We start from the raw sequence: 11,741 nt of genomic DNA on the forward strand, positions 1-11,741 counted from the left end.
TAATCTACATCAATTTATCAGCAGAGTGAAATCGCTGTATTTATTTGTGTTCAACGGCGTCACATGTTTGACTCGAACAAACATTTGTCAGTGCAGGGCACAAAATTGTCCGACTGAGTGACTAACTGACTGAGGGACTGACTGACTGATTGACTGACTAACTGACTCACTGACTGGGCGTGCAAGTACAAGCCCGCAACTTTAATTGAAATGAAATGTTTTCAGTGCGGCATGGCACAAAGACTATACAGGTGGTCAGAGAGAAAGGGGAGAGCGAGAAAGAGACAGCGCAACAGAGTGAGAGGGAGATGGCAATGAGTGAATCAGTCAGACAGTTGGCCGGTCTGACTGGGTTTTGTGTCTGTGCGGCCCACTGTCTGCTCCATATGACTATAAATGTTTGTAAGTAAGTAACTAGTTTTTAACCCCACAGTTCACAGCCCACATTTCAATTCCATTCATTTCATTTCGTTCTCTGTCTCCCTCTCGCTCTCCCTCTCGCTCTCTCTCTCTCTGTTTCTCTCTCTCCCCACTCTCAGTGCTCTTTCGGTATTGCTGTGAGTGCTTAGCTGTTTATTCATTGCCGCCGCTTTATTTTCTCGCATTCAGTTTGCATTTCAAAGCCGCTAAAGTAACAAGTATCTTGGAGCTATCTATTCGGTTGAACGAAGAAAAACTCGCAGCAAAAACCAAATTTTGTACACTCATAGATAAAGTGAAAAGAGCTACAGGAAAACACATCGCATCTTGTTGCAATGGACGTAAGCTGCTTGATTATTTTTTTTCCCCATTTTGCCTTTGTGGTTTCATTTGTGTGGCTAAACTTTACTTTATTTTGGGCGACCTTCACCTTGGGCTTCAATTAAACAAATTGCACTCAAGTGCTTTTACATAAATGAAATGAAAATGATTTCGCTAAAAGCGGCAAGAGTTAAATCCCCAACAACATCACAAGATCAGCTGAGGCTGTTCGATGATTCATGTGTGCGAAACTCGAGTGCGTCGTGACCTCTTCTTCTTCTACTTATTTTCGTGCCTTGCTTTTGTTTATTATTTATATCTTGCTTCACTTTAATTATACGGGCTGTGTTAGGTATTACGTTAGTCACATTTTATGCGTTGCCAAGTTGGAAATCGAACTTTTTTTTAAAAGCAAGAGAAGCTCCAGTAATAGTAAATTCATTCAAGCGACCAATTTGGAAATACCCTGTTTATAATTGTAGCTAAATAAACTAGTTGACCTTCTGAACTTGGTAATAAATCACAATTAGTAGCTCCATAGAATTTTAAATAACGTGTGAATACTTAAAGTATTGATTGGTCTACTTTTCTAGCAGCCCTCTAATGGAGACCTGTACACACTGGAAGCCAATTTGGTGACCAAGTCACTTAGAGAACTCACAGATGGCGCTGACAAGGATCCCATTACCAAGTTGCGTTTAATCTGCTTCAGCCGCGGTGCAACAGGCATTTTGGGCCTTGGCAGGTGAGTTCTTTGCCCCAATTTGATAGACTTTAAGTAACAATTTGTTCGTAGCATGTTCTCGATTCTCACAACGTGCCCGGTATTTAACTATTCAATGTTTAATTAATTATTTAGAGCTTTTCGCGCCATGGACGATGATGGCAGCAAGGCGCTCAATGAGGAGGAGTTTATCTCGGGCATTCGGGACATTGGTCTGGATGTGACTGAAGAGGAAATTAAGCAAATGTTCAACACGTGAGTTACCAGTAATACTTAGTCTTCTGAGACTTTTAAAATTTATAAATCAGAAATAAAAGTCTTAACGCACTTTTATTTTATTCTTCAAAAATGACTTGAAAGCAAGGCTGCAAACCTCCAAAATTTTGTTAGTGGTTCGGTTCAGCGGCTCGAACCATAGAGCAAGGCATCGGTTCGGTTCGGGAATTGCTTTATATACCCACTGAACCCAAGGTTTGGGTTTGAACCTTACTTCACTTTTATACAAAAAATATTGTTATTGTTATACATTTTTCTCTACATTTTGAACGAACAACATTTTAATTTTTTTTAAGAAATCAAGTTTTGATGATAAATTAAATTTATCTTAAGATTTAAATATGACTTATTTTAATCCGAAGTCTCGAAAAATTTCGTAGTATTAGAAAACCATAAAATGTATGTAATTATTTGTTTTTCGAACCGAACCTATTATTTTAGAAAGCGGTTCGGCTTAGGTTCGGGTTCGCAAAGTAAATAATTTCAAGGGTTTGGCTCGTGATCCGGTTCCAGCTGCTTAAAAACCGAACTGAACCGGTTCTACGAGGTTCGACTCAGAACCGACTTGCAGCCTTGATTGAAAGACTTACAAAAGACTGATAAAATAAAAATCAAATATAATTATTATTTTGAATTTTAATATTTTTAAAATATAAGTAAATATTAATTTGAATTTATAAAATAAAAGTCTTTAAATAAGCATTAATAATGATTTTTTTTTGATATTCCCTATAAAAGTTATGGTCCCTGATACTTACTTGATTATTTCTAAATCTAATAATCTATTTTAAATAAAATAAAAGTCTTTAAATAACCATTAATAATGATTTTTTTTGGATATTCCGTATAACAGTTATGGTCCATGATACTAACTTAATTTTTTTTTAAATCTTATGATCTTTATTAAATATATTTAGCTTCGATGAGGATGGCAGTGGATCTATAAACATGACTGAGTTCCTGCTCAAACTGCGCGTAAATGAACCTAACTATATCTTATTGTTCTAGACTAATTCGAGATTTTTAATTAGCCTCCCATGCCCCAATGTCGTCTGACAATCATCGATCAGGCCTTTGATAAAATGGACAAGGATGACGATGGTGTCATTACAATTGCCGATCTAAAGAACGTTTACTCGGTGAAGGAGCATCCCAAGTACCAGAGCGGCGAGAAGACAGAGGATGAGATTCTAACAGATTTCTTGCACAATTTTGAAGGCGGTCGTGGTAATCTCGATGGCAAGGTAATTGAAGCAGGCATGTCAGTTTGGCAGATACCCATTAACACTTGATGTATTCTACAGATAACTCGAGAGGAGTTTGTCAATTATTATGCCTCAATCAGCGCCTCAATTGACAATGATATGTACTTTGATCTAATGATGCGACGTGCCTATGCCATGTAAGGAATTGGATTGCCCATAATGGTTGAAGCTTTATCTGATTCTGATTCTGATTCTCAAGTGTCTAACTATCAACTTTAACTACTATTAAGTCGTGCTCATGCTTTATTTAAAACCAACGCATGTTTCATTCTATAAAAGAAATTTTCTATTTCCTGCACCAGCAATTTGATCTTGGAATCCTTGAAGTGATGTGATACTCTTTTCAATGCGCATTGCTCTTGTTGCAGCTTTGTTAGATATGCAAAGTAACAAGTTGAAAGTTTTTGTCTAAACATTTGTAGTTAGTTTACATGCATTTAACTGCAGTCCGGGCCAGGCCCATAATCAAGCCAGAGCTGGCAAATCCAAGACGGCAATCATTGCAACAAACATGGCAATATTCAGCATACTCTGAAAATTGTTTGGAATTGTCAGCAGCAACATGCGAATGCTCAGTCTGTCTGTGAGTGTGTGAGTGTGTGGGTGTGGTAGTAGTTGTGGTGGTGATGGTGGTGGTGATGCTCTTACTGTTGGTGCTGGTGTGCTAGGCATTTATCACACAGTTGTCGCAGTTGGAGCTAAGGACGTTTGGAGCATTCGGGCGATGGCAGCCTAAATGTATGCTTTAAATTATGCAGACACCAGCTGAGATTGTCGCCACATAAGTCTGTGTGTGTGTGTGAGAGAGAGAGAGTGTGAGAGAGAGAGAGTTTCTTGTGCGTGGCAGTGGCAACTTGTGCACTGATTGCATGCAACTCATACGAAATTTTAATTGCCAATGTTGAAATTACGCAGCCAGTGAAAAGGCCCAAAACTGAAGACTCAGCCAGACAGTCAGACAAACAGACGGACAGACAGACAGACAGACAGACAGACAGAAATACATGGCTAACAAGCTCGCTGCAATCATCTTCACTGTAAATCACAAAGTTACAACTTTGTAGTATGATTTCATTAAATTTTATTTACAGCCTGCAACAATTCCAAAAACTTTTCCTCTTTGAATGCCCTGTAGCTGCAGAAACAAAGGGTATGATGTCATGAAAGAAACGTATACTACAAACTGTTTTTGCATATTCAACGTATTTGATTGTCATTTTAAGCTATCAGTTTATAGAGACTATACTAAAACAGGAGACAAGCATATAAGAAGGAAAATTCTAATACTATATATAAGTATTCCAACCAAGCCCAAAGTTAAGAATACTCCTTAGTATGCTTAGTAAACTTCAGTAAAGTATGCTCTATTTGTAGAGATACTTTAGAGCTGTGCACAGGGTATCTTCTAGTCAACAACTTGATGTGATCTCTCTACTAGCTTTTTTAATGTTAGCTGTAAATTTACAAAGTTTTGGAAATGTGAAATGCGTGAACTGCTTAATAAAAAATTTGCAATTGCCATTCATTTGAAGTAGTTGTCGTCTTCAACTTGTTGGCCACACAAAACCAATTTCAATTGAAATTTCAATTAATTGGCTTCCATATGAGGCTCGAAGCTCATCTGTCTCAGTTGCCACTGTTTCCATGTGTCGAGTAGTTTTATGCTCTTAGAACTAGAAAATGCCTTTTATTGGCTTGCAGTTTTCACACTTGGTTGAGTGAAGTGCCTGAAAAATTTGTGGATTTCCCAAAAATACCTCAATTTACTTGTCCAACACAGAAACACACACATTTCCTGTACTTATTGGTACTCATATATGTTTGGAAATCTATTGAAATGTTTTGTAAATTAGTAGCAGCAGTTGAGAAATATTAAAATGCCAAATGGCTTTTGAAATGCTGTCAGTCTTATACTAAACTAAGCCTTCTACAGCTGCAGATATGTGTATTAAATTTAATATGCACAAGACAGAATATAAACTAAATAAATGTTGAATGCAGCTTATTGCTGTGACAATGCTTTGATTTAAGACATTTTCCAATTTGCCTTTTTTTTATACGCTAAATCCATCAAGTGATTAAAAAAGTAACAAAGGAGATGTGTGTAAAAATCATTAAATAAAAAAAATAAGTTTCTAAAGAAATAAAGCATATCAAATTGTAACTATCAGCAAAATTGAGTTAAACATCGAGGAACTTTGCACTGACCTTGCTTTATGACGAATTATAGAGCCTAATGGCTTTAATAAATGGGCTGACAAGTAAATGTGCATTTTAATATGGATAAATTGAGGGCATAAATTAAATGCAAAGTGCAATTTTCAGTTGGCCGTGTGAATGTCATGAGGTTATCTGAAATATATATTCGTTTGTATCGAAAATTGTGAGGACTCTGTGGGTAGCTATTGCATTATTTAAATCTAGTTAACACTTGCCATTTGTTGTTGATTGAAAAAGAAAAGGAGAGAAAAGGTAGAAACTGTGGACTACTGACAAAATGTGAAACCATGTCAGTATCAGCAAATGCACGAATGAAAGAGACCAGCATACTATATAAAAATAAAAATAAAAATAATAATAAAAGCCAGGCCCACAGTGGCACAGTGGAACTGCGGCCAAAATGGTCTCGGTATTGCTCGGCCACAGGGCACATCATTGAAGGAGTATTGAATAAATTTCATAGCAAGTTGAAAGGCGAAAATGGGTTGAAGTGAAGTGACGAGGCTGCAAAATATTTCAGTCACGTTTTAAATGTAAAAATCTCAATCACGTGATCGAAATGCGCGCATTCAAAATATGCACAAGAGAAAACAGACTACGAACCCAAATAGAGTGTGAGTGAGAGAAAGAGAGAGAGAGAGAGGGTATAAGTGAGTCAGAGATAAACAACAAGTGAGCAAATGGACTTGAATGCAGCACAAGTTCTTGGCTTGGGCATTTGGCAAACTCCAGCTCCAAATCGAAATGAAACCCGAAAATAAAATGCGACTAAAGGCTCTTAACAGATACTCGTACTTGCTGGATCGATGATTTAATGTCGCCAGTGGACGAGATGCGGGTATATCTAATAAAATGTGATGTTGTTGCGGTTACTGTAGTTACTGCATTCCACAGATATTTTGTGGACAGCAGCCGTTGCTCAAATTGCATAAAATATGCAAAAAGCTTAACAAACTGCGCGCATCGTTGATTGAAATATCGAAAACGAGTGCCATTTACAACAGCGCTGAGCACCTGTTATATACACAGACACACATACACATACACACACAGACACATGCAGACACACAGTTAACTGTAAGTGCACACAATGCGCTACAATTTCCGTTTCCTCTGCACGCAACTCGTATAATTTTCACACCCCTTGATTGATTGAAATGTTCGTCATGCTCATCATTTGATTTTCAGTTTTATGCCATACACTTTTCAACCATTCATAGACTCTCTCTCTCTCTCTCTCTCTCTCTGTCTGTCTCTGTCTGTTAATACTCTTTAATGAATTCTTGTTTAATTTAACTGTCGAGTAACTGCTGAGCTTAATTGTCAGCTATCGATTTAAAGCTTCATTGACGGCACTTTTATTTAAGCGTTGAGCAATCTGCAAGTTTTTGTCCTTGCTTTAAATTACAGTACAAATAGCATACAATATCCGCTTATGTGAAGTTACTTTAAATTAAAAATCAACCAACTGAAAGTTAGCAAATTGTATTTCAAAAATGCGTTATAAATAGTTGCTAGCCCTTTTCGATATGCTGTACTATCAAAATTTGCGGCCAGTGGCTGCTGACCCGCAATTAATCCGTTATAAATGTTGTGGGATTGCGTATACGCAGCGTTGCCGTATAGTCAAAAAAAATGTTGATGCATTAAAACACGTTTTAGTGCTCGCATTTTGGTAAACTAAGCATCGAATGTTAAATGTTAATTTCCCCAACAGCAGCAACAACAACATTATTATAACAACAATTACTACTAGCGAAAAAACAACCACATTTAGCAGTGACGTAGCAATTTTTAGAATCATTTATTTGCGTTTATGTCGGAACCAAAAATGAACATGCAAATGGTCATTTTATTATGGACATTATATTATTGTGCCAAAATGTGCCATTGAATGCATTAGTTGCATGCATTTTGTATTTGACAGTCGTTCACTGTGTGCGTGTGTGTGTGTGTGTGTGTGTGTGTGTGTGTGTGCAAGTCCCGTTGCGGTCATGTGTGCTATTCATATGCAAAAATTGCGGCAACAAAAAATCAATTTGTTAATGTTTTTAGTGCCGTTGCAACTTTGACATTTCACACTGTTCACAGCTGTTGCTGTTGTTGTTGCTGTTGTTGTTGTTGCTGCTGTTATTGGTGTTGTTGCATTTGATGTTTTCCATTTTTTTTTTTTGTATTTTTGATATTGCTTTGGTCCACAGACAACTGCCAACTGACCCCATTGGCTGCAACGTCCGCTTGTAATTAGCGCTCGCCTGTCAATGTTGCTGTTGCTGTTGCAGTTGCCTCTGCGATTCGGGGAGCTTTTGACCCCAATTGCTTTGTCACCATTTCAATTTGCAATTTGAGCCATTAACTAGTTACACTCAATGCAATTAAACTTGCACTTGTGCAGCACAGATCTGTGTGAGAAGGAGGAGGAGGAGGAGGACAAGGTAGCAAAGCAATTGCAAGGAAGCAAGCAAGCGCAGCTTGCACCTCAATTTGGTGGCATCCACCGATTCCTCTGCTCCACCTAATTCTTCTGCTGTCCAACCCGTTGCTGCAATGTTGTCAGCGGTCTGTGCAACCGCAAAATGTTGTTGCTGTTGTTGCTTTTATTGTGGCATAGAGTGAAAGTGGCGAGCACTCAACACACCAAACACCCAACACCGTGCAACGTGCACCGTGCACCGACATTCTCGCAGTTGCATGTGCGTTCCGTTGGAATAATTTGAAAATGGAAAACGAAAAAAAAAAAATATAATAAAAAATTGTATCTTCTCATTGAGTTAATTGCAAATTGGATGAAATTGTAATTTTACACTTCATTTCATGCAATTCATGGCTGATTGACAATTTAGTTTTTCATTAAGGTAACTTGGGTACCGTTAACTCGATTTACTTTCTGCGACATGCAGCAAGCTGCCGATAGATTGAACCAACACTTTTTGGATTGCAGCTGATTGAATCTTCGGTTTCTTGTTATGGAAATAAGTATGTCATTGGCAGAGGCGGAAAGTGGGCTAGTCTAATGTTCAGATATATAAAGTATAAATTATTTATATAAAACAACTATTTCCGTATAATTTTTAATGCAGAATACATTGACTAAGTAACTTTACAAGTCTAAATTTAAGTCCAATCTTGCATGAATTCTACAACAAAAAATGAAAAGTTTCGGAACGACCAAAAATATTTTTTTACACAAAATTAAATAAATGCAAAATGAATTCAGAGGCTAGACCATTGTCAAAATGACACCTTTGACCTAGCAACTTTACAAACCCTAATTTTTGATCCATTTCACATGATTTCTTACAAGAAAATGAAATCTCTCAGAATCAAATTTAAAGTGTTGTTGTATAACAATTACGGTATAAGGAGTTAATTAAGAGTATAAACTTGAGAAATAAAATTTTAATGAAGTAAATTAATTTATTAATTAATAAAATATATTTGAATGCAAAATGCATTTTGAAACGCTTACTAAAAAGTTCATTAAATTACTATAGTTACTTAATTTTATATTTCAGTTTTATTAGGAATATGTAATGCAATATATCAATGTCATCTTATATTTCTGGAATGTTGAATATATATATATATGTCAAACTTGCATGTTGAAGCTGCATGTTTTCCTCAAACGCATCAATTATTGAGTTCAAAGCTGCAACCGCGAAAAGTTTTGTGCATATGCATTGCAAATGTTGCGCATACGCAGTGTTGTACTGCAAAAATTCTGTGCAAAAGTGTGTAAACAAGAGTCATAAAGCAAACTTCAAGTCATGAATTCTAAAAATATGTGATTTATTTGTAACAAAAACTTTCATTCACCTACATGTTCATGCACAACATTTACACTCAGCTGGCGTTGAATGCTGTCATGATGAAAGAGACAACATCATAGCATGTTTCTCTTATAATTTCTTGTGCTTGCTTGTTGCTGACTTTTTTGTTAATAGGCAGAAAGTTAAAGTACTCACGTGACGGTCGTAGTACGTAGATGGAAAATATTAAAAAAAAAATACAAAATAAATAATTAGCTGAGGCTGCAGTCAGTGTCATTACAAGGACACCTGTGTCGAAACACGTCGGAAATGGCAGTTTTACTTGCGCTTCATAAACTTTTGGCATATGCAATGGAGTTGGCTTGATGTTACTGCTTTTGTTTTAATATTCATATTTTAGCATCAGAAATTATTCGTTCAAATTAAGTTGCTTTATGCACGCACAGCAACTCACGGACAGTGGGAAAGCATAAGGGAAGCGAAAAGACAGAACTGAGCTTAAAAGCGACTACGACGAAAATGCTTTGAATTTAAAATCTGCAATTTTCTGTTGATTGCCGCACCGAACCCAAGCGACAGAAAGACGCAACAGCAGAGAGGAGAAGGGGATAACCAACGTGCAGTTATAGTCTAACAAACAACAACAACAAAAAGAAAGTGCTGGCCTGCGTGTTGGCGGTTGGTGTAGCAAGAGTATCAGCAGCAGCAGCAGCAGAAACAGCAGCAGCATCATCACAACTTTTACGTAAAATTCCAGTCATGTGTCCCTAACAAATCCCTGCATTATTCATGAAATGATAAGATGACTTTGTGCTAGCTTCGTGGCCATCAACGCTGCGACTACTTCTGCTTTTTTTTTTTTTTATCATCTTTTGCTACAGCACGTTACATCTATTTTAACGTGCAGCTGCAACACGGCCAGCCCTGTTGTTAGCCGTATTTAACTACCAGCGATATGACTTAACTACCTGTACAAATACAAGCTTAAAGGATGCATCAACTTAAGCATAATGCAAAACAAAATTGTCACATCCAAAAGTTGTCGGATAGCAACAAAAAGTTGCTTGCTAATAAATATGTTAATTTGTTACTATAACTATAAGCAATTGCAATCGGTTAGCTTATATGCAATTAGTTTATTGCCACCGAAATTTAGTTAACAGCACGAACAGTGTTTGCTGCTGTTAAAGTTAAACAGCCGCTGTTAACAGCTTAGTTGAATGTTAATAACTCACTAAACAGCACTAACAGTGTTTGCTGCTGTTAAGGCTAAACAGTCGCTGTTAACAGCTAAGTTGAATGTTATTAACATTGCAGCCGCTTAACAGTCAACCACAAAGCTACAATTACGATGCTGTTGCTCTCTTGCATGAAGTCACTCTCTTTTGAATCCGCGTCGCTCTCTTGGGAATCATAGCTGTAATGTAGCGCGGCGTCGTGTAACCGAAGCGGATGCTGAGAGCGGCGACAGCAGCAGCAGCATTACATTTACACGAGAAAGACGTCAACGTCGCAGCCACAACATTTACGAAGGACCAACGACGACGACGACGACGACGACGCCGACGCCGACGACCTGACGATGCCGACGACGAGCAGCGTATCTCGCGCTGCGGCTGCAGCTTCAGTCAGTTCGTAAACTTGAAGCCGTGCGGAGATACTTTGAGGCATCGCGTCGACGTCCTATTTAGGCAATCACTCGAAGTGAAAACAAAAGCACTACAAATAAGAGAAAAGCAAATAAAATGCATAAAAATACTGTAAAAGTTATCACTAACGTTGCAAACTAATTAAAATAAATGCAAATATTACGCATACGACGTGTGTGGCAACAGTGTGTAGCAAGCCAAAGACAAGCATACAAAGTGATAAGCTTAAATAAACAAAGTTGTAGTGTAGTTGGCAAATGAAGTTAAATAAAGACTGATTTGAGATATGAAGTCGCCGGACAAACTGATTAATTGAGCGCGAAACTTCCGTTTCCGCTGTTTGTGTGCTTACCGTTGAGCCAAATGTAAGATTAAGACAGGAGAAAAAATCGGGTATGGCGGGCGTGGTGGGCGTGGCACTGGATGAAAGCATTCTTAAATATTAAACACATGAATTCGCATGAATTTGCCATTTAAATTATTTAAGTTGACAAACCTACAAGGACGACAAAAACCATGCCCAGTTTCCTGTTTTGATGTCGTCTGTTATGCTTTCCCTTTTCCATTTGCTTACTCACTCCATTTCGCTTTCTCTTTTGTATGAGCGCCACTTGCTCGTTCTTCCTGCTTTCTTTATTTTCTTCAAATGTTTGTTATTTATTTATAGCAACAGAGGCAACGCAGTTCGTATCCTTTGAACTTGCCTGCATGGGTTTGCAACTGTTTTTATGCTATACGAGTATTGGGATATATATTTTTGTTTTCACTATATCCACTGCTTTGAGTTGCCTTTGACGCTGCATTCAATTAATTTCATTTCCATTGAACTCTCTTTAGTCCACTCTCCATCCCTCTTCTTATCACTTCACTTGACTGCGAGCTATTGAATTCCATTTGGCCTTTGTTCTATCGTTTGCCATTGACTTATTAAACAATATATTCGACTATCATATAGCAAGTGCAGCTACAAAATAATAATAAATAACTAACGTCGACAAAGTCACAACGATTTACATACATACATATATTTTTTTGTGCAGTGAAAACTACAACCAAAAGAACTTAAAAAAACAACCACAACTACAAACTGTAACGA

General features: G+C 37.4%; 1 protein-coding gene across 2 annotated transcripts; it reads left to right on the forward strand.

Annotated features, from left to right (window-relative positions):
* Positions 1-610: 610 nt before the first annotated feature.
* Positions 611-3,311, forward strand: LOC117790257 (calcyphosin-like protein). 2 transcript variants are annotated; one of them, XM_034629619.1, is made up of 6 exons: positions 611-761; positions 1,338-1,486; positions 1,601-1,720; positions 2,659-2,716; positions 2,773-2,985; positions 3,046-3,311. In XM_034629619.1, the coding sequence occupies exons 1-6, from the start codon at positions 756-758 to the stop codon at positions 3,145-3,147; spliced, it is 648 nt and encodes a 215-aa protein (XP_034485510.1). In that variant the 5' UTR covers positions 611-755; the 3' UTR covers positions 3,148-3,311. The 2 variants fall into 2 exon arrangements, with proteins under 2 accessions (XP_034485510.1, XP_034485509.1); XM_034629618.1 differs by having other exon boundaries at positions 612-761; positions 1,335-1,486.
* The last annotated feature ends 8,430 nt before the right edge of the window (positions 3,312-11,741 follow it).

The sequence above is a fragment of the Drosophila innubila genome (genome assembly GCF_004354385.1).
Source record: "Drosophila innubila isolate TH190305 chromosome 3R unlocalized genomic scaffold, UK_Dinn_1.0 2_E_3R, whole genome shotgun sequence".
Lineage (NCBI taxonomy): Eukaryota > Metazoa > Arthropoda > Insecta > Diptera > Drosophilidae > Drosophila > Drosophila innubila.

What these genes read in the sequence shown, in the direction of transcription:
- LOC117790257 (XM_034629618.1), top strand. An exon ending in GGCATTTTGGGCCTTGGCAG is followed by an intron (nt 1,487 to 1,600) that starts GTGAGTTCTTTG and finishes TTAATTATTTAG; the next exon opens with AGCTTTTCGCGCCATGGACG. An exon ending in GTGGTAATCTCGATGGCAAG is followed by an intron (nt 2,986 to 3,045) that starts GTAATTGAAGCA and finishes TGTATTCTACAG; the next exon opens with ATAACTCGAGAGGAGTTTGT.